The 23,952-nt window shown below is 40.2% G+C and overlaps 1 protein-coding gene across 1 annotated transcript; it reads left to right on the top strand.

The window, feature by feature from the left end:
* The first annotated feature begins 6,549 nt into the window (after positions 1-6,549).
* On the top strand, positions 6,550-22,314 carry isyna1 (inositol-3-phosphate synthase 1). Its single transcript, NM_001126513.1, has 11 exons — positions 6,550-6,614; positions 8,836-8,955; positions 10,919-11,080; positions 11,454-11,583; positions 14,194-14,387; positions 15,109-15,258; positions 15,536-15,751; positions 16,572-16,736; positions 20,433-20,546; positions 21,154-21,371; positions 21,842-22,314. Exons 2-11 carry the CDS (start codon positions 8,842-8,844, stop codon positions 22,071-22,073), a joined length of 1,695 nt encoding a protein of 564 aa, NP_001119985.1. The 5' UTR covers positions 6,550-6,614; positions 8,836-8,841; the 3' UTR covers positions 22,074-22,314.
* The last annotated feature ends 1,638 nt before the right edge of the window (positions 22,315-23,952 follow it).

Raw genomic sequence — 23,952 nt, 5'->3', positions numbered from 1 at the left:
TGACTGAAGTTTATCAGAGCACAGGTCACATGGCTGTGGCACCCTGGGAAATGAAGAATATGGCTAGCCGCAAAATTAAATATAATTTTTAACACATTAAAAAGTGTGTTTTTAAAAAATGGATTTCAAAGCAGGATTCTGCTGTAGTAGCTGATTAACTGATGCATTTGGGAAAAAAACAAGTTTTCCCATGACCATATTACTTTAAAGGAGAAGGAAAGGTACAAACTCGGTAAGCTTTATCAGAAAGGTCTATGTAAATACAGCCATAAGCACTCACAGAGTTCTCTGTCTAAAGAAACAGGATTTCTTGTCTGTTTGTTTTCCTGTGCCAGTGACATGCAGCTCTCTCCCCTCTCCTGCTCCCCTCTCCCTCAAGAATGCTAAGAACTCCCTCTTACCCTTAGGAACGTGAATCTGATAAGCAGGAAGCTTCCTCATAGTCTTACACATTGAGCATGTACACTGGTCTTGGACTTGGTACAGGAGTGAGGCATTATGGGAACTTTCTTTACACAACTCAGCGTTTTTTTTTTTCTATGAGGCATCTGAACAGGAGAAATATGGGGAGACTTAAAGGAGAAGGAAAGGCAAAGTCACTTGGGGGTGCCAAAATGTTAGGCACCCCCAAGTGACTTGAATCGCATACCTTTTCCCCCGGGTGGTGCCCCTTTTCAGAGAGAACAGCACCAGCCCGGGGTAGCTGCAGCGCTTCCTCCTTCCGTCTTCACGAGTGCATGCATGCGCAGTAGAGTGAAAAGCCGAACTTTAACAGGGAAGTCAGCTTTTCACTCTACTGCGCATGCACCTATTGTGTAGTCGCAGCGAAACAAAGCCGGAATGAGGAAGCGCATCGCTCCAGGTACCCCGGGCTGGTGCTGTTTTCTCCTAACAGGGGCACCAGCCCGGGGTACAAGGTATGCGATTAAAGTCACTTGGGGGTGCCTAACATTTTAGCACCCCCAAGTGACTTAGCCTTTCCTTCCCCTTTAAGGACACTATTGAGAGAACTGAAGGTATGACTGCAGCTTGAGATTAAGTCTTTATTAGCCTTTCCTTCTCCTTTAATCTTTTATTATGGATAGTCAATTTGGGGAGATTGGTCTCCTGCAGTAGCGCAGAATTAACCAGGGGCGACATATCTTATGATGTACCATCACCCTTAGGAACACTAAGCCAACCAAAACCAGGCTCATTAGCTAATGTGCAATTTGAGCGATCAGTGCAATTGCAGAAAAGTTGATCAGCCCTTAACCCCATCCCTTCAGGTACAGATAAAGATAGGCTCTGTCTGCCCTTATGCACTGCATTTGGCTAAATGTGCAGGCAAACTGTTTGACTGACCATCGATAAGTGAGTGGTCACAAATCCAGAGATTCCATAGGGGAATTAACAAATGTAAACAAAGTATTTGTTTAAAAATGTTGCAATTGCACCAACATATTTTTCAACAGTTCCCCACCTCTACTAACAAATATGCAAAAATATTGTTAAAAGGGGACATGACTTTGTATCAATAATTTCTCATACCCACATCTTGAGGGTAATTTTACCAAGTAGCTCCTACACACATAGCAGCGATGATGCTACTATATTTGGCTTCTGTCAGTATGGAGAAGAATTTTTTAATCACAAATGACATATTTGTAGAGCAATAACAAATAATGATTTTTTATTGTTTATACAGCACTTTTGAACATTTGCCAGCTATATGACAAATTCATAAATCAAATCCATAACAAAAAATCAGATACCTGCTGTAAATGTGTTGTATTTATGACACAACTTGCCAACAAACACTATAAGAACTGCATTCTTTTGTAACTTGGTATTTCACTTGCAGCATCTTTTTTGTCATATTTTTTTTTTGGAAGTATCTAAATTGATACTTGATGAGGACTAGATTGATACATACTAATAATCAGTCACATATCTGAGACTGGAGATTCATTTATTTTCTGTAAGATTCAAGCTGTGCTTTGTGCATTGCACCAGATTAAATAAATTCAGAGCAAGGTGCAAAGTCAGGGCTGTCAGACAAAAAGGAACTCTGGACTTAATGCTTTCCATAGGCAGGTGGTATGTACAGGGATCCCTGGAGCCTTGCATCTCTTGGTGAGCCCCAGCTTGTGTTTTCTGAATGATACACAAGCAGATGCCCATGTTCTGCACTTGTATTTGGCCTGTATTTGGCAGAGCTACATACAGAGTGAGACACAGCCCTTCACTTCGTACCAAGAGTGAATTTAAATCTTCAGCAGTTCATTACAATTGGTAACTATAGGTCCTAGCGCTAATCATGTAGGAAACCCTGTGCTTTTAACCCATCCCCCAGACAGCAAGCAGGTATTTATTATCTGTACTATTTATCCTAGATTGTATTTCTGTATAGAGATAACAGAGTAAATACTTATTTGCCCTCTGAAACCTATGTTGGGTGCACAGAAGTCAGCCAAAATCTCCTTTGCTTAAACAGTTTCTCTAAATTGCAGCTGCAAGGAAAGAAAGAGGCAGAAGCTGCAACTCTTGATGAATACTGATGTTTCTGTACAGAAGAGAGAGGACTGTTTATCATCAAAATGTTTGCTATGTAGGGTCTTCTTAAAGGGATAAGTGGATATTCATCCAATGATATGAATTCCTCTTGCATATCCATAAAACCCTGGCTTGGAGAACTTGCTTAAAAATCATACTTTGGATAAGGAGGTGCTTCTGATGCCCAAACCATCTCTATTTTATTCTCACCATATGATATAGAGGCCACACCAAAATCATGGTTAGCCTTTTGGTTCCGGGTTCATTTCTGGTTTCCTTCCACACTCCAATAACATACTGTACAAACTGTAATTTGTATTTGTGCCAGTGCTGAGCCAAGCTTTAGGCAACCTGACAGGCCACCTTGCACCCCCCCCCCCCCACATGTGATGATGATGGGGGGAAGTAAACAGCATGCAGGCGCTGTGGGGATAAAGGCTTGGACTAGGGGTAGGTGACACAAGAGGGATGTGCTACTACCTACTCTTGCGTCTAAGGAACATTCCTCTTCTGCCTACCCCTAGTTCCGCCCCTGATATGTGCATGATAGGGACCTTGGAAGGTAAGCTCCACTGGGACAGGTACTCATGAATGATAAATCATTTCTCTGGGGCATTGCATAATATGATAGTGCTATTAGCTATTAAAATTGGCACAATAGGCCTGTTTGAGCAGGATTAAGTGCAAACCATCTAACGTTTCAGGGGGATGCCCCGTCATCAGGCACCTCTGAAATGTGACTGTGTGTAACAACTTTATGAAACATGTACATTAGGAATTTTAAGTGGCATGTGACATATCTGGTGACAGAGGGCTAAGTATTCTATTTGCAATAAAGATTGCTCTGTTGTCTTCCAGCTGCTAATCTAGCTGCATAATGAATGTCACTTTATGATGTCACCTCACCTACCATATCGGGATTATCAGGAGTCACTTTCCACACAGCATCACCTGGACTCTGTACCCCACCATATGTAATGAGGTTAGGTAGTTCATGACACATTTTGTATCCTCTTCACCTGTGGTTTATGTACAACTAGCTGGGCCCCCACAGCACATTTTCTAGGCCCCAAAACCTTGAAAATATATACTGTTTTGCAAGCATATACAGTAGCTTGCTTATATGCACCTGTCCTTTAGATGAAGCCTCTGTATGGCAGAGAAGGAGTTAAGCGAAACCCATAAAATCATATATTTATATTATAGTCAACAACAACAGAAGCTCCAGCCCTAGGCTACTCTCACACTAAGGATGCCTGGTACAGTAGTTGTGCCCCAAGAGGTAACTTTAAAATGCACATGCTCTGCATTCAGATCCATCCAAGCCATTGGCAGGATTAATCTCAAGACGATACAGATAATGACTTTAATGTTACTGTAGTTAGTTGAAAAGGCTAAGTTGTGTCACTGCACCAAACACTCTAATAACACTGAATAACACTGGTCCTAATTCATGCCAACCGTATCAGTGCTTGAGAGTGAAGAATGGCAGGGAAGTGTAATGTAATGTACTTGAAATTCCTCACGTAGTGTGTGAAGAAATGCAAACTCATCCTACATTATTTGCAGAAATTTTCAGAATATTTTCCTTTAAGTGTAGAGAGCTGTTTGGTTCTGTAGTGCTCATTTACAAACACAGAGCAGTGTACAAGTAAAGAAAAAATAAATGTAAAGTTCAGACACATATCATCATGTTTTTTTCCCACAGTGTACCATATTCCCCCATAATTTCAGCATAATAGCAAGTTTCCACTAATTAGTGTCTGTTGTAACTTGTGCATGATGCACCAGTATGGCTGCATATGAGCTTCTGTTTTGGCAAACCACACTAGGATTGGGCCACTTCTGGCACGACAATGTGTACACCATCAATAACAGAATTAGCTTCCGATTTACTTGATGCAAGCCAGCTCAGCTGTTGACTGAAGCTGTTAAGTTAACCCTGGAATTTCATGGTTCCCTTGTGTCAATGTGCACAACTGTATGCACTTCATTACAACAGCATGGACAGTGCACTCACTGCAAGTTGCATAGAATAATGTTTCATTTAGTAATTGCTTGGACAGCCCACCATGGTGCAACACTGTATACTTGAGTTGAGTGAATATTTTGTTTAACAGGTATTTAATTAAGCTATCACCAGCAACCTCTTCAGGTTACACACCTTTATAACAGCTTTGGACATTTTAATTGAAAAAAATGGGTTTTTATGTTTAATTTAAAAAGGATTTTAATTGTACAACTTTTCTTGTCTGGGTGACACCTTTTTCAAAATCCTAGCACTACACTCAATGTTTTCCCCTAAAGCTGGGCTGCCAGTCCTCAGAAATATTTTTTACTGATGTGCATAAAATTTTATTGCCAACCATTATTTTTTTATTGACACATTACTATAAAGTGCCATCATTTCCCAGAAAATTGGGGTATTATTAATGAGGCAGTAGCCAAGTGAAGAAGGGGTATTAAGTATAAGGCTGTAAAGGGTTCCTAATACAGTAAAGACGCTGTACCGTTATATGAGTAGCTTTTAGTGTCCTGATTAGATGTAGATAATGCTAAAATTTATAGGTGTTTTATATCCTTTTGTTGGAAATTAAACAGGAGAGTTGAGAAAGATTGGGTCAAACTGGAGAAATGCCTTTACTCCAGCATTTTGACATCAATGTTTTGAAATACTGTATGTTAAAGTAAAAAGAAGTGGCAATTAGGTAATTGTGAGTTTGCTTTAAATGATTTTCTCTAAATATCTTAGCAACACTTTTGGGATACTTCCCCTGAGATGCTAGCCTCCTGTAGGAAGTTTTATGTCCCCAAAACACCAAACACAAACCCTGTATTCCCCCATCCTTGCCCCGTTATGTCACAACGATGGCCAGTTAGCTCTAACTATACAGAGTAAAAATCCAGGTGTCTCCCAGAAAAATCTGTGTTAGCTGAGTATGGCGTTTTGAGGCGTGTAGTCCCCACTTCCCAGCCCAGGGCTAAAACATTTTTAACCATGAAGCTCAGCATTTTCAGTTATAAAAATATTAGCACATTACATGGACAGCTGAATGAACATATGGCTCATGATTTTCTGGTGAATGTCCTGGCTCCCTCAATTTTTCTCTAGTCAGCTGCTCAATGTGGCAGTAGTTTCAGTTATTATTATTATTAACATTTATTTATAAAGCGCCAACATATTCCACAGTGCTGTACAATAAGTTATGTTTAGTTATACTACCTGACAATGTGCAGTGCTGCTATTATGGTTGCCATCTGGCTGGTATATTACTGGCCTGGCTGGTAGAAATGGTGCTTAATGTCAATGTTAAAAATATTAAATTATAGGAAAGCCTGTATTTTTTTACAGAAAAGGTGGCAACCCTAGCTTCTATATGCCCAACTAGTTTCTGGCCCTCACAGTAATACATTTTCAGAGCAGTTTGCACATCAGCCAGGGCGCCTCTGGGCCTCTAGTTTCCTGCTCTCATCCTCCTCAACTGTTAGTTTCCGCCATTGTTACTCTCTTCGGTGCGCAGAGCTGCACAGGGCACTATGGCCTTGGCCTTTCCTTGTGCCTTTCTTACAAACTCTGCACATGTGGCTTGTCCCATGGAGCTTCAGGTGACAGTGTAAGTTGTTGGCCATGTGTGTTTCAACACTGCGGGCACACAGTACGGCTCGCGTTCCGATACTTCCCATGGAAATCTACCTGTTCCTGTGACCTATAAATTCATATAATGTATTCAATTGATAACCTAGAAATTGATATCATGTATTAATGTTGATAGTCTATATTAACTAGAGGCAGATATGAGAAATAGCAAAGCCCTCTTGGATTCCTGCCAAGGACCCCAAAGTTCAGCAAACTGGCCCCTCTAAATGAATGAATTTCCCTTCCTCGCTAAGAACCCAGTCACCTGGGCAGACAGGTTTGTGTAACCAGAGGCGGTGGGAGGGGCCGGTGGGCGTGGCTAGAAGTGGAGAGACCGAGGGGGAGGAGATAGTTGCTCGGATTACACAACGATTACAAGAGACTGGGACTGTAAGAAGCCGGCATCTTCTGTCAGCGGTGACACCTTCCGGAGCCCACAGTGGTAAGTGACGGCTCCCTCCACTAACCCCGACGGGTGCGTGGCGATGGGAAGACCGTGAGGCTACAGTGCTACCTTTCCTTGGTTTATACATAGGGCAGAGCGGTAGAGTGTTTGTAGGGTGGCTGGCAGGGTTAATTCTACATTTCACCGACGCTCGAACCCTGGGACTGGGTTTCTTAATTCCTCCCTAGGCACATACACCCCCCCGGGCTGGAGCACGGAATTTCTGTAAGCGTGGCTGCTCATTTCATTCATTTGTAATAGGAAGTGGCTTCGTCTCCTCCCCCCTCTCCATGTCGGCTCCTCCACCTCATGCACTGCCCGCTGCCATGAGCACTGCCCGCTGCCATGAGCACTGCCCGCTGCCATGAGCACTGCCCGCTGCCATGAGCACTGCCGCCTATAGTGTGGGTGTGCCCCCCAACCTACATTTAGGGCTTCCCCTTTGTTTACAATAAGTATACTTTTTTTTATTTAAATATTGTCTTATTGGTTATCAGGAATGGATTGTAAGCTCTTTTGGACAGGACCTTCTTTACCTCTTTTATGTAGGGTTTTTTGTACAGCACTGCAGAATATGTTGGTGCTTTAGAAATATGCCATAATAATAAAGAAGGGGTAATGTGATGCTAAGGGCCCCTCTGTTCTGCTAAACATAAGTCCAGTACCAGTCACCTCCTTGGGATCACCTCACCATAAGTACCAGTCACCTCCTTGGGATCAGCAGGGGGTCTCACATGATCACAGATGGCTGGAGCTCATCTCTACAGCTGAATCACAGCAAAGCTGCTACTTATCCATAGCCGGCAGCCCATTCTCTTTCTTTTCTTCTTAATGGTGCATGGGTGTGAGGGCAGGGGGGCAGCAGTCTGTTTCCCTTCTTGGCTCTTATATGTCCTGCTAAAGTGCCCCCAGCAACGGCCCCTCCTAGATCTGTGAGTACAGCAGGAGAATAGTGTCCCTTGTGATTGCTGGGAAATTTTGGAACTAGCAGTGGTAAATGAGGGTGTCAGTCAGCAGGGTAGATCATTGTGGGAGACAAAAAACTTTTTTTTTTTTTAACCTGATCTGGCAAACCAAATAATTCACAGTCACGTTAAATACCCTATCTATACCATTTTCTTATACAATACAGCACAAATGATTCAGAGGCTCTGCAGTCATATTAGGGACCTGGATCTGAGGTGGTTTCATAATGGTGTTGCTGGCATGTCTGGGGTTAAGGCAGTTCAGAGTCCCTTTCTTGCAGTAGTGTTACTGGTATGTAGGGAGTTAATTAAATGCACAGAGTTCCTTACAGACAAGTCTAAAGGTGGCCATAGATGTAGCAATTTCGATCCATTGTGCGACCATTGGTTGCACGAAAGATCGTTTCCTCCTCCACTGACGTTCAGGGCTGAATTGTCAGATATGGAGGTATAAACAATAGATAGTCTACCTCCACCTGTCTATTCAGCCCTGAACGTAGATTTTGTGCGCCATTGAAGGTGCCCAATCAAAATCTTTTAACCTGGCCAATCAAGGAGTCGACCGATATCAACAGCCTTCTGCAATATCGGTCAACCTTTTTGAGCCACCATACAAACACCGAATATCGTACGAAATGAGGTTTTGTACAGTAATATCGGTGTTACACGGTGTTATCGCAGAAAACCTCGTACGATATTTGGTACGTGTATGGCGGATCAACAAGATGACCGATATCGCAAAAGCTTCGGATATCAGTCGTCTAGTCGATCGGGCTCCGTCAAAGGTGCCCGAGCAAAATCTGCATTTAGGGCTGAATCGGCAGAAGAAGGTAGAATTTCTGTTGTTTCTAACCTCAAAGGAGGAAATGAATGATCTTTCCTGCTACCAATGGTCACAGGAAAGATCGTAATTGGTATGTGTATGGCCACCTTTATTTGCGAGGAAAGTTTTTTCGCAATTTGTGCGTGGCTTTATTCTGGGGCTTCCTCTTACTCCCTAGACCCCTTGATGGTTTCTTCCTATGCTTCCTAAATTCATTTTCCATACTTATGAATTTCTACATACTTATAAAGCAGTCCCATATAATGCAGTCAGTACAGGTAAAAATTCTTCCTTACAGTTTTCTCACAAGAATTGTGGTAAACTTGAAGCTATTTTATCAAAAGACTCTTGAAATCCCACAGTTTTTCTTTTTTGTTTCCAAAGTTCTAAGGTATGGAAAGTGTTACAATGATATTTCTGTTCTCTGCAGTTAAATATGGCCGAGAAGTTCAAGGTGGAAAGCCCACATGTGCGATATTTAAAGGATGTAATAGAAGCTGATTACAACTATGATACAACACAAGTCTATGAGGAGAAAGGTGTTACTAAGGTATGAGTGAGTTGGTACACATTAAGGCACAAGACACATGGAGCTACATAGTAGCAGCTACTTTTCTCGCGTACTAAACTCCAGAAAATACTCTGCCATACTGACAATACTGAGAATGACCTCTGCTAAAACACATAGAGACAATTATCAGTAAATGATCAGCATTGTCTGTTTTAGTAGCTATGACAAGTAGCTGCTACTAGTAGCTCTGTGTGTCTAAAATGCATTTTGATCATTAAGGGTGAAGTCACATGGGGCGATTAGTCGCAACGACTTTTTAAAAAGTTGTGGCAATTAGCTGCAGTGACTTCTATTCTGATCTATGGCAGTAAAGTTGCCGCTATTAGTCACCGCGACTGACTAAAGCTGCCCATACACGGGCAGATCCGCTCGATTGGCGATGTCGCCAAGCGAGCGGATCTTCACCCGATATCCTCACCTACAGGTGGGCGATATCGGGTAACATGTAGGCGAATTCGATCGTTTGGCCCTGGGGCCAAACGATCGAATTCTAATGGCGGCAATGGGGCAGTCTGTTCGGGAACCGCATCAACGAGCCGATGCGGTCCCCGATCCAACTGAATTTTCTAACCTGGCCGATCGATATCTGGCCAACTTCAGGCCAGATATCGGTCGGCCAGGCCCCTTGTTTCTGCCCCTGCACGGGCCGATAAGCTGCTGAATTGGTCCAAGGGACCGATATCGGCAGCTACAATTGGCCCGTGTATGGGGACCTTTACTTAAAAGTCGAGGCGATGTCTTTGCCCTAAAGCCTTCTGCGATATCACAGTAAATTAGGCTTGATTAGTAGCCACTGCTATCCTTCTAACTGGACTTGGCCAGCCACAGTAGCTAACTAATATATGGTTGCTATTTGTTACTGACCCCAGGCAAATTTCACATGTTACATCATTAGCCCAATTTATTTGTTTCTGTGAAATTAGGCCAAAGATTTTCCCATGCATTTGAACACAATTCACTAAGTATAAATATGGATTTTTTATCATTTATTTTCCCTTTGGCTAAAAATAATAAAGTAATACTCTTTTGTATTTAATTAAACCCTCCTGCTTTTCAAGTTTCTGCTATATCACTTGCTTCTGTTGAGGTTTTCTCTGTATGTGTGCTTTAATGGAGCAACACATCTATGTATGGCCTCACCCAACAAGATTATTGCAACTGTGAAGACTAGCTTTGCTGAACATTGAAATATATTAATTATTTATAATAAATTACTTCTGGGCATTAAAAGAGTTAAACAGCTTGTGTGCGATTGTGCACGTTGTTTCAGTGCTTCCATTGCTTCATTAATCAAATACAGTTCCATTTTAACAATATTCTTGTTACCCAAGGGCAGATTAAATGCCTTACTGTACTGATAAGCGTTTGTTGGTGGGTGCACAGAGATAAGGGACTTCAAACAAGGTCACGTGTGTAGGGGACATTTATAATTTTATAGCTTATATTCCTATCAGATGATAATATGGGAACAGGTGTAAAATCTTGTATGTCCTCCACATTATACATAGGCTTTTTTTTTTTAATGGCCCTACGATTTTAGTTTCACTGATCCTCTAAGGGCAATGGCCACAGGAAGATTAGTTGCTCAACGCCCCGCGGGCGACTAAATCTCCACAAAATGCCTTTCCACCAGCAATAAAGCAAATCACTAGTGGAAAGACATATGTGTCACCTCATTTTCCTGCAGAAGGAAACTTCTTGCGACTTCAGAAAACAAAGTGATGAGTATGCCTTTCCACTGGCAATTCACTTTATTGTCGGTGGAAAGGCATTTCAGAGAGATAGTCACCCGTGGTAGCTAAAGTTTAACTGCAGGGCAACTAATCTCTGTGGGTCTTCAGCCTTAAGGGGGAAGGAGATATTTGTTTCATTTTATCTGAGATTATATATATTGTTATTAAATGTGAGCTAAATTAACTTTGCTTACTCTTGTTACACTCAGGTCAAACCATGTTCCACCAAGTTTACTTTCCATACAGAAAGAAAGGTTCCCAAACTTGGTGTCATGTTGGTTGGCTGGGGTGGAAATAATGGAACCACTGTCACTGCAGCTGTAATAGCCAATCAGCTGGGGCTTTCGTGGATGACCAAAACAGGAAAAAAGGTAACTAAGTGTTCTGTGTTGTTTTCAAAAATATTCAGTCATTTGTCTGGTGCTCATGTTTAGTGTTATTTATCATACTTGGATTTTTATTATAACCTATGAAACAGTATTGCTCTAAACGGCATAGTATCCTCACTAATACACACAGAGAAATGTAGACAAATCAAACTATTAAATCAGAGACAATGTGCTGTGAAAGGGCATTGACTCAAGGGAAGAAAACATAATTTTGCCCCTTTATAGGTCCCTGGTAAGGCCTCACCTTGAGTATGCAGTGCAGTTTTGGGCTCCAGTCCTTAAGAAGGATATTAATGAGCTGGAGAGAGTGTAGAGATTTTTATTTTTAAATGCTTCTTCCAATTTTCCTTTGCAGGTTGCAAATTATTATGGCTCGCTGTTTCAATCATCCACTGTGTGTCTGGGCACTGGCCCTGCCGGGGAAGTTTTTGTGCCTTTCAGAGACCTTCTCCCCATGGTTAATCCCAACGATATAGTCTTTGATGGTAAGCCTGTAATACAGACTTCTGATATGACGCAGGATTTCAGTTCCCAGTGCAGGCTGCATCACCTCTTCTAGGGAATTAAAAAAAATCTTTGAAATGTATATTTTTAATGAAAAGGGTTTATTTATATCCAGCTGTTTTATATATGGTGTGTTTTTTATGTGATATAATTTAATAGAGGCCGGCAATGTTTAGGAGTATAGTTTCCATTTAACTATAATGTGCTGTTACTTTGCACTGGTGCTGTGTAGCCCAGAAGGGCGAAAAAAAAGCTAACCCTCACAAGGGTGATAAAATATGGTATATGTGGTCTTTGATGTGGATGCTTATTAAACCACCAATTTACCCATTAATGCTTAGGTAAAATATCCAAATTATTAGCATATCTTAATTCATCAGTTTTGCCCCTACTATGATGCAAGAAACATACAATAAATACACATATATATATAAAAAAAATATTGATGATAGTGGCCACCAGCATAGTCACAACCCAACGGGTATAAGCATGTATGGGCTTATATATAATAAATCAAAAACAAAATCCATATCTGACCAATGTGTGGATACTAACATCTCAAGTTGAGTCCAAGTCTCTGTTGCCCTTAAGGCACGGGGAAAGAGTTAATGCTGATATCAATATTACCACTTGGACTGGATCCCGCACATCACAAAGTCTACATTAGCTCCTCACCACTAATTGCTGTCCATCTCGGGCTGGGATTTTATGCAAGTAGGGCCACCATCACTAGCAGGGGCCAATGTGCATTTCACTTTCTCTCTGAAGTTTCTCTAGGCCACAATAAGGAGCAGTCTCCAATTCAATCACGCCTGTCAAGGCAAAAGCTTCCTGGCTGAATGCATCACCTGCAAAATACATCCACACATGCTCACCAAGTACAATCACCAGGGTGCAACCATCTTAACTAAGGGATGTCGCCATTATGGTTTTACACATTTTTGAATACCTTAATAATATTCAATAAATGTCTTAAATAGCAGCTCCTCATTCAGTTGGGGATAGGGTACCTAAATTATAAATCCACAGGAATCAAAGTGTCTTGCTTCAGGGTTCTTAAAGTCACCCCAATGCTCAAGTATACGTGTACCTATCTGTCATCAGGTCTCGCCCACATACCTCATGCCACATTGTAAAAGGTAAATTACTCCCATTTGTATCACATGTAGTTATTGTCCTAAGTCTTATCATACCCTGGGCATCATTCTTAAATTCCCAACACCGTATTGTGTAGGTATGCTTCACAGTGACCACAAGGTGAATTGCAAAACAGGGTCTTCCTATGGTGTCAGCCAATTCTGTCTAATCGGTTGTGGAGGGGGCCCTTCTAGCTTGTCATCTGGACCTTTTCGGTAACCACTTGTCCAGAGGGGCAGTTGTTTGAGTTGAAACTGGGCTGTAGGGCATGTGTATATATTGTACATAGCAAGTTGTGAATAATACATGGTTTTAGTTCTTGCAGAGGAGAGTAAATAAGAATCAAATGGCTCTTGCAGAACTATCGATTGAAAACCTCCATGTTCAATAGGACAGATTTTTGCAAGAAAGTTTATTTATAGGTAATGGATACACAGAGAATCTTAATGTTAAAAAGAACTAAATAAAAAAGAAATTGAAAAATTTTACAATATTATTGTTTTTTAAACTAGACTAGTTAGTTACATTTAACTTGTTTTAATTATACTTTGTAGGGGAAATGTTTCTGCAACTAATTTGTAAACCTATTTTTTAGTACATTGTAAGTGAGAAAACATTTAAAAAAATATCTCCTATAAGTGACCCATTAATGCAAATAAAAAATCTCAGACATGTATATAAATATATATATATATATATATACCTTCTCCAAGAAAGCACTCACGGACCAATATAAAAATAAAATAATTTATTAAACAAAAAAGTCTTTTTTGTTTAATAAATTATTTTATTTTTATATTGGTCCGTGAGTGCTTTCTTGGAGAAGGTGCATGAACATAGGGTTAGCACCCGGACAGTGGCTACTATTTTGGTGAGTGCCGATATTTGGACTCATATATATATATATATATATATATATAATATTTTTTTTTTATAATTCTTTATTTTTGCATTTTCAAGTATGAGGAAGGGATACAGAAGGTAAAAAGGGGGAGGGTAGGGAGGGGAACATTGCACATGTTAATTTTACATTTCTTTACATATACAGTATCAGGCAATATATTTATTTTTTTTAAAGGTTTATTTTTCTTAATTTGTAACAGTACATGAACATACATACAAAACAATACTTAATAAAGCAGGTTACACAATTGAACGAGTGTTTGGTACATTTATTTCACGCTTTCAAAAAGTTCACTCCTTACTTATTAAATATATTTTTTTAAATATCATTTTCCATTTAATTCAAAATGCCTGACATTATCTTTTCTGGTTTTTATATTTTGCATTAGCCATAGAGTTACAAAACCAATAATTCTTTCAAAGATGTAGTGCAAATGTATTTTGGATGTGTCAAGTAAGAAAATAAACCCAACTACTGTTGCCTACTTTCTACTAATCTAGGTAGAAATAATTGAGCTTCAGATACATATAATATGTTTTTTTGTACCTAGGTTGGGATATCTCATCTTTAAACCTGGCCGATGCCATGTTTAGGGCAGAGGTTTTAGACTGGCAGCTCCAGGAACAGCTGAGACCTTATATGGAGAAGATGAAGCCAAGGCCATCAATCTATATCCCAGAATTTATTGCAGCCAATCAGGAAGACCGAGCCAACCACATCATCCATGGAACAAAAGCTGAGCAGGTAATTCATATTGATGCAGTGATTAGTTAAATATATTAATATATTTATTAAGTTATGTTAATAAATATATGGTTCCCCAAACCTTAGAATCTAACTGTTTTCTCCATCTTTCTACTACATTCCTTCCTGGAGTGGTGGAAAAATACTGCATTGTGGTTGTCATGCTGTTCTTATCGGGCCTTCCAAAATGTAAAATATAATTTTAATATCCTATACCTTCCCTCTTTAATCTCAGGTCACGTCACAGTCTGACAAATGCAACGGTTTTTGCTGTGTCAACAGTGAACAGTGAGAGATCAGAAACAGAGTAGTCGGTGAAATCATTTATTCTGTATCCATTTTTAAATAGGTAGAAACTACCTTTAGTTTATACAACCTGCAAACTGTTCTGCTTATTTACCATCTTATATACCATGTGTAGTTAAATGCAAGAAAGAATGTTTGCACAGAGTTCTGATTGCCTCCACTCTGTATATGAAACAGGGTGGTTTTTATTGATTAATGTTACAATGTGACAGGCACAAAAGGCAGTAACCAAACAGTGGCGATCGAAACACCTCTGTACCTTAGACCTTACTGTAACTGCCCATATACTCATTTAGGTTTAGTTGTACTCTATTTTTAAAAGATGAAGACAAGATCTTGTAATTTGCACAATATGCCTCTTTACCTTGCAAAGTTTGTCAGTGCTTAAAATGCTTCTCAATTTTCAACCATTTAGGTACAGAAAATTCGGGAGGATATACAGGACTTTAAGAAGACCAGTGAAGTAGACAAAGTTATTGTACTATGGACAGCAAACACAGAACGTTTTTGTGACATTATTCCTGGCGTGAATGATACAGCTGATAATCTACTGAAAGCTATTGAGGTGAGTTAATTTGATTTTGCTGTTTAGTGTTAATATGCCAGCTCTTGTGGCTATGTAGCCTTTGGTAACAGTGTATGTTAGTGGAAAGTAAAAAGTGTTGTTTACTATTAGGGATACGCCGAACCCAGTTTTTCAGGTTCAACCGAACACACATTAATATTGGGACCAAATTATTGGTTCCTTGATGTCTAATTTAGAGAAGATTATTTTTACTGCACCCTTAAAATATGCCAATCCTTGTGTAAGATTACTGGTATCACCACCTTCTCCTCCACAGAATGGTCTTGAAGTGTCTCCATCCACAATGTTTGCAGTAGCCAGCATCCTGGAGGACTGTGCCTATATCAATGGATCTCCTCAAAACACATTTGTCCCAGGGGCTATTGAATTGGCCATCCGACATAATGTGTTTATTGGTGGTGACGACTTTAAGTCTGGGCAGACCAAGATAAAATCTGTTCTGATGGATTTCCTAGTCAACGCTGGTCTCAAGGTAACTAAGTGTGACTCAACTATTGTGCCTGTTTATGCACCATAGTAATAATTTTATTCAAAATGCAAATATCATATAAATTGGATTTTACTACAGAAATGTTGCTCGTCTGATGTTCCAGCCCAATAACTAGTGACTTGATGGGGTTAAACTTGATTTCCTTTTTAACCCAACTTAACTATGTAACAATCACTGTCTGTGGCATCTAAAGAAGCCCCATAGTGTGGAAATTGACCATGGGGATCATTTATGGAAGTACTTAACCCAAAATAACAATGACTCTATAAGCCACTTTTCACCTCAGTATGCTCTGAGGTTTGCATGGTATGTTGGGCATGAAGGCCAGGGAGCAGGTGAGCACATTGCTGCTACATTCCTCACTATTTGTGCATTGCCTGCAACAGTGTTGGGTGGCTTGGCATATGTTAGTTCATTTCATTAGTTGGATCAGAATAGACATCTGGTACATATGTAAGTGACATTGTGAGACTATATTATAATATCACTATCGGTATTACAGACTTGAGTGGTGTAGCTGGACGCTTTGCAGAGTGACTTGGCATCACTATAACGCTTCTCATCAGCATCCTTTACAGTTAATGTTATAGTGCTGTCTTCTATATTGACACTTTACACCTACCTTTTGGCATAGTTACCAATACACTGTTATCCATTCTTCATGTTTTATTGTATTGAATGTTTTGGAGAATGCATTGATATTAAGAGATGCACTTCATTGGAAACATTACTTGCTAGCTTTTCTGGATTTGGCTGGACCCCAAGACTTTGTTTTAAACCCTTCTCACATTTCTTCTCACAGCCTGTCTCTATTGTAAGCTATAACCATCTGGGGAATAATGATGGGAAAAATCTCTCAGCACCCCAACAGTTTCGATCAAAAGAAATATCAAAAAGCAACGTGGTGGATGATATGGTGGAGTCTAACCCTATTCTGTATGGGCCTAATGAGAAACCAGACCACTGTGTGAGTACTTGCATACATACGCATTCACGTTACATTTTATAACCCTCAGGATAATTGCATTGCAAAACCTCTTTACACAGTTCCATACAAATGACTAACGTCACAAAAAGCAGAAAACAATAAGTTAGAATGATAATCACTGTAAAATTAACTTTTTGTGTGTGTTGGGCAACCTTACTCTAACATAAAGTTTGCAATTGATTTTTACATTTTTTTGGAGGGGGGAGGATAAAATTGTATTTTGAGCTACATCTATATTATGAGGTCTGCCAAAACGACCTGGTCAGCTACAGCAGCTCTGTCAATGTTCTGTTAAGTATTTTTAACAGAATACTAATAAAGCCCCTGAAGCATTTGTGCTCCCATGTGACTTCAGAGGCCACAAACTCCTTAGGTCTTTTGTTTTCACATAAGCAAATTCACATTAAATCCTGATATCCTTGCCACATTTCTTTGTCCTCCCATAGAACACGACCGCTGATGATATAGCGTTGTTTTATCAGGCAAACTGATATATATTCCATAGTATTAATATCATATTTTTGGTACCACACACAGTTTAGACTTTTGATTATTTTTTTTTTATTTGAACCAGGTCATTATTTCTCCTTAATCCTAGATGTGATAATTCTGTTTAATTTTAATATTTTATTCAGGGCTAGTACTGTGCATTTACCCTATATTAATTAGGAACCCTGTCTAAAAACATAGCTTTGTTAAAGGCAGAAAATTTAATTTTAATGCTTTCATTTGAAAATAAATGTACAAATTAAAACACTGGAAACATTAAGTGAATGCATATAAGAACATTGCTTAATTAATATTGAAATGTTAAAATATGTCCATCTCATGTCCAGGGTCTCTATTTTTTTTATTTCAGTATAAGGCATTAAAATAAGTTGTTTATCTTAAAGTCATGTTTTAGTCAGAATGGCAAATTCCATTAATCATTTTTTATTACTTATTTGGGTCCTCTCCTGTTCATCTTCGTCTCTCATTCCAACCATTTCCTTGTTGGTAGGATAAACTGCACCCTAGCAACCAGATAGCTGCTGAAATTCCTGGAGAGCTTATGAATACAAAGTGAAATAATTTAAAAACCTCAAAAAATAAGTAATGAAAACCAAATGCAAACTGTCCCAGAATATTTACATTATACAGTACCAAAAGTTAATTTAACGGCGAACTACCCCTTTCTGAACTATGGAAAGATACCTACAGCTTAACAATTACCACTGTAAAACAAACAGCATCTTACTTTAGGCCATACCCCCCAACTGTCCCTCTTTGTGCGGGACAGTCCCACTTTTTATAGCGCATCCCGCTGTCCCGGATAGTTCCATGAATGTCCCGCATTTCCGTAATAGATTACAGAAATGAGGGACATTCATGGAACAATCCGTGATAATGGGATGCGCCGGCTGAAGCTGGGCGCTCCTGCTCCTTGCGCAGCTTCTCTCCTTATGTGGCTTCTTCTCCAGCGGTGTCAGGCCCTTTTATAAGGTTGCGCCCCGTGCGTACTGACGTCACATGTACACACGGGGCACAACCTTATAAAAGAGCCTGGCACCGCCGCACATGGAGCTGCATAAGGAGAGGAACCGCTGAAAAAGTAGTAGCGTGTATTGGGGGGCACTGTGTATGGGGGGCACTGTGTATTGGGGGTACTGTCTATTGGGCCATTGGGGGCACTGTGTATGGGGGGCAAACTTGGTACATAGTTATAACTCACTTCTAACTGACTGCCTTCTCTCTATATTTGTATTTTAATGTAGGAGTTGCTATTTTGTTTTCCTTAGGTAGTACAGTATGAGGGTATTGCACATTTGCGTCTGATCTCACCATTTCAACTATATAAAAGGAGTCTTTTTAGAACAAAATGGCGTGTGTTAATTGGGGCGTGGCCACAAAGGTGGGCGTGGACAAAAAAATTTTGCTTTTTGTCCCTCTTTTCATTTTTCAAATGTTGGGAGGTATGCTTTAGGCCATGATAGTAGTAAAGGAGAAGGAGAAACAATCACTTGTTAGGCGATTTTAATCACTTTCCTTATACTCTGGGCTGGTGCTCCTGTTAGCAGAAACTGCACTGGCCCAGGGTAGCTGTGAGCCAGTGATCCTCTTCCTTCCTTCTTCTTTTGACGAGATCCTGGGGCCCGCAGTTGTGCAGTTGAGCAAAAAGCCAGATTTTTTGGTTGAAATTTAGCCTTTCATTCCACTGCACATGCGCAAAGATCGAAGGAGGAAGAGGATCATTTCATCGCATACATCCTGGCCGGGGTGGCTTTCTCCTAACAGGAGCATCAGTCGGGGGTTTTAGGTAAGCGATTACAATCACTGAGGGGTGCCTAACATTTTGGCACCCCCTGTGATTGTAAATTTCCTTCTCCTTTAAACCACTTGAGTTGTCATCAGAGGTGCTCAGTAGGATGAGTAAAATGTTCTTATGGCTCAGTATTTGCACTCGGTACTGTTTGTGAGGCTTATACAGTGGTTCTTGAAAGTTTGTGTAACTTTTAAAATGTTCTATATTTTTATATGAATGTGACCTAAAACATCATCTGACTTTCAAACAAGTCCTAAACTGAAGGCCTGTCTTGGCAAATGTTGATGTTCATGAGTCCAACACTGAACAGCAATGGTATGTATGGCAGGGCAGAAGGGAAAAGCCACTGCTCTTCCCCCAGAAATATTGCTGGCTGTCTACTGTTTGCTAACGATCATGTGGACAAACCAGGACGACACTGAAAGAATGTTTTGTAGGTGGATGAAGGCAAATATAACTTTTAGGCTTAAATGTGGAGCATTACATTTGGAGAAAGAAAAACACTGCATTCCAGCATAAGAACTTTATCCCATCTGTGAAACACGGTGGTGGGAGTGTTCAGATTTGGGCCTGCTTTGCTGCATCTGGGCCTGTACAACTTGCCATCATTGATGGAACAATGAATTCTGAGCTATACCAGAGAAAAGGAAAGTGTCAAGGCATCTGTCTGTGAGTAAATCACAAGAGACAGTGGGTCATGCAGCAAGACAATGTTCCTAAACACAAGTCGTTCTGCCAGAATGGTTAAAGAAGAATAAAGTGAATGTTATGGAATGGCCAAGTCAAAGTCCTGACCTTAATTCAATTGAAATGTTGTGGAAAGCAATTGGTTCATGTGAGGTAAACCCACCAACATCCAAGAGCTGAAGCTATTCTGTATAGAGAAATGGGCTAAAATTCCTCTGAGTTTATGCGCAGGACTGATCAACAGATACCACAAATGCTTAGTTGCAGTTATTGCTGCACAGGGGGTCACTCCAAATACTGAGAGCACGATTCATTTACTTTTGCCACATGCAGATATATTATTGGATCATTTTTTAAATGAATACATGACCAAATCTAATAATTTTTGTTTCATTTGTTTAGCTAGGTTTTCTTCGTCTACTTTCAGGACTTTAAAAATCAGATGATGTTTTGGGTCACATTCCTAAAAAAAAAGAGAAAATTTTAAAGGGTTCACAATCTTTCAAGCACCACTGTATAGTACTGGAAACTCTGCTTTGCATTTGGCAGTATCACAGTGTTCAGTGTCCCCAAAATGCATCTGTTATAGTTGTTTCTAATCCTACATTCCATTCCTGTACATACGCTACTGATGCCACTGTGGTGTGAAATTCTGCATGTTTTTAAAAACATTTCTTATTTAACAGGTGGTGATCAAATATGTCCCCTATGTGGGAGATAGTAAAAGGGCAATGGATGAGTACACGTCAGAAATAATGATGGGGGGAACCAACACTATTGTTCTTCATAATACATGTGAGGTAAGGTTTGTGCTGTCTGTGTTTGTTTTGGTTTATTCTTATTTGTTATTAATTTGCTTCATACAGGCAACCTACTCATTAACTTGGCACTCCACTCTGCAGCCCAACCCTGCCATATAACCACAAATAAACTCTTGTGGCTTCCCTGGCTGCATTCTTTGCAGGAGCTAGTCTGCTTGGCATTCATTTGCTCCAACTGATATGGGATAGGGAGCTATATCCAAGCAAAGCTGGCTACAGGTAGTGTTGGAAAGATCAGTGCTGGTGGGATTTGTCTGTATCTCTGGCATAAGCTCTCACTGATAACAAGAACAGAGAGTTATAGCTGAGGGAGCTGCATGACAAAAGTTAAGGGTCTCACGGGCATTGCCATTCTCACTGTGCATTGGTCAAGGGTAGCTATAGTAATACAACTCCTGGGAAATCTGGAAATTCTTAAGGCAACAATTTTTAAACATACCAATTTGACCTGAGGTTCACTCTTATAAATAGCGAGAAACATTGTAACCTGTTTATGGATCTGCTCATATCTTTATATGATTCTCTTTGTAGATAATATTTAATTATAGTCATCATAAAAAAGCTTAATCCCCCTTTTCTTCCTTAGGACTCTTTGCTAGCAAGCCCAATTATCCTGGACCTAGTCCTTCTTACTGAGCTCTGCCAGAGAATTACCTTCCGCACTGAGACAGACCAAGAATTCCAGACCTTCCACAGCGTACTTTCCATTCTGAGCTTCCTCTGCAAGGCTCCTCTTGTTCCTCAGGGGACTCCAGTGGTCAATGCGCTTTTCAGGCAGAGGAACTGCATTGAGAACATCCTAAGGTACAGTATATATTTGTTTGTGTACGGCTCTGTATATTATCTAGATATCCTGTGTAAAAATTACATGTTCTTGTTCCTGTTTGTTTGCCAAGTATGATTTTAACTGTAGCCTGATTCATCTAATTGCCCCCTTTTATAAGCAGGTTATTGGCACTTACCTACCAGTGACCCGCATCATCTCTAAAGGGTGCTGGAGAGAGGTATACAGAGAATTCCTATATAACCCAGTTAAACTTTAGTCATTGGTTCTGCTTGACAGCACCACTATGGGCAGCATTTTGCTGGGTGTCTACCTATAGAGCTCCTGCTACAGGAGGAATTGCTTAAAAAGTGATTTAAGAACAGAATCCTCCAATGAGTTCTAATAATCTCTTGAAAATGAGCTTTTATTATCAGTGGTTGGCATTTTCCTTACATCTGCATGCACTTTAACAAGGTACAAGAATCATAATGTTTTCTTTCCTTACCAGGGCTTGCTTGGGTCTTTCTCCTCAAAACCACATGATGCTGGAGCACAAGATGCAAAGAAGTTTTGTCAGCCTCAAAAGGCCAAGCACCGTGTGTAGCCCTTACCCTATTTCTATTAAAAAGGGGAATACTGTTGTCAATGGTTTCCATCCTCCGAGTATCAGCAATGGCCTTAGCCACTCCAATGGACTGGGAAAGACCATGATCAGCAGTGACATTGAGATTGAGAATTAGCGGAGATGCTGACACTACTCTATCTTACCTTTTTAGAATGGACTGGACCTTTTTTGGGAATATAACTTAGAAACCTCGAACTGACATTACAGCTACTGACCGCACTGGTAGTGCTTTCTTTTTTAGAACTTGTTAGCTGTGTGCTGTGTTTTTGAGATGTTCCCAGGCTGAAGTTCCTGATCTGTGTTGTCTGATTACCAACCACCACTTGTCCAGCTCAATAAAATGAACTTCAGACAGCTTGGGCTGTTGTGTCCCTTGTGTTCCTGTACTCCGATTCATGCACTTATTTACAGTGCTTTATATTTTTGCACTACTGGCACAAGTGCCATGTCCAGCTTTTAGTTTGTATTATTTACTCATTTACCCCCAGCGCTGCCTACAGTTTCATCTGTGAAGCTTTCCTAGCCCCTCATGTGTAAACATCATCACGAAAACTGTCTGAATATACCAGGTTATTTCTACATCCTTGTCAGTCCTGCTGAGGAAAGTTCAAATGCCAGCACAGCAAAATAAACAAAAGTGCTAGATATATTTGAAATATTTTGAAAATGAATGTCTGGGGGAGGGCTGTACTGAAGCAAATCTAGTTCTCATTTCTGCCCAAACTAATCTTTGTAGGTAGAGATACGGCATGTGCTAAGCATATCCTGTGCTGATGAACAGTAGAGGATGTTTCCATCTTTACCTGTCTCAGGCCCCACCAATACCCAGTTTCAGTTTAATTATGGCTTTGTGCTCATATTTGAGAGCATATCCTTTACTTAGCGATGTCATCACTTATAAACTGTGCTTGGTGATGCCATTTTGTGTCACATGACTCATTGAAACTTGTGTATTAGAACATATAATGTACCCCAGCTGTAAAATATAAGTCTTTGTATTTGAGCCAGTATATGGTCATAGAACTCAGTAAGTTATATTATCCTTATATTTTACAATGGGGGGGGGGGGGGGGTACATTATTCACTTTATAATCTACAGTATGGTCATTTTCCAAACTTTAGATTATATACTTATAAAGGCATGTTTAGGTTTCAGAACATTCCATTTATAATTTTGAGACACACAGCGCTTGTGCACTGTACTGCTATCTCCCAGCACCCATAACTCCCTGCCACACTTTCCAAGATGCCTCTCTTGCTGCTCTCTTCAGCCAGTTCACTTCCTTCCTCCGGTGATTGGATCTAATGTGGTTGTCAATGCCATTGATTTTGGGCAGCTGGATTCAGGGGATGGGAACAGAGGGGGAGTGAGCGCTAAACAGAAGCATACAGTGTAGTAAAGGAAGGATAGGAGGCAGGGACCAGAGGAAACCTTCAGAGGGAAAAGAGATGTCAGGGGGACCCCAAGCGATGGACACAGTGAAGGGGAGGAAGGTATCGAAGGAGAGTGCAGGGAACAGATGGGAGACTGTAATTCTGCAAAACCTAATGGGACGGAAGAGAGTACCATAAATAAAATCTTTGGTGATATATATATATATATATATATATATATATATATATATATATATATATATATACTTACAGTGTGGGTGGGGAGGGATACATTATTCACTAGATATGTGCACAAAACTAAAATTCAATGAAGGGCATTTGATTTGGCCAACTGCTGCCAATTTTGCTTTTCACCTTTATTACCGTATATACTGTACTCGAGTATAAGCCGATCCGAATATAAGCCGAGGTACTTAATTTTACCTAAGAAAACTGGAAAAACGTATTGATTCGAGTATAAGCCGACTCTCCCAGTTACATGGGAGTAGGAGAAACAATAGGTTACCTGAAAGCAGTTCTAATGTGTAGCGCTGGCTCCTTCTGAAAGCTCAGACTCAGGCACAATGCATTGAGATGGCTGCCTACACACCAATATTACA

The sequence above is a fragment of the Xenopus tropicalis genome, chromosome 1 (genome assembly GCF_000004195.4).
Source record: "Xenopus tropicalis strain Nigerian chromosome 1, UCB_Xtro_10.0, whole genome shotgun sequence".
Lineage (NCBI taxonomy): Eukaryota > Metazoa > Chordata > Amphibia > Anura > Pipidae > Xenopus > Xenopus tropicalis.
This window is presented reverse-complemented; position numbering and strand designations above follow the sequence as displayed.

Bases quoted from the DNA above. Each gene is read 5' to 3' on its own strand.
- isyna1 (NM_001126513.1), top strand. From the start codon at position 8,842: ATGGCCGAGAAGTTCAAGGTGGAAAGCCCACATGTGCGATATTTAAAG. The intron at 11,584-14,193 runs GTAAGCCTGTAA...TTTTGTACCTAG, and splicing joins CAACGATATAGTCTTTGATG to GTTGGGATATCTCATCTTTA. The intron at 15,752-16,571 runs GTAACTAAGTGT...TTCTTCTCACAG, and splicing joins TAGTCAACGCTGGTCTCAAG to CCTGTCTCTATTGTAAGCTA.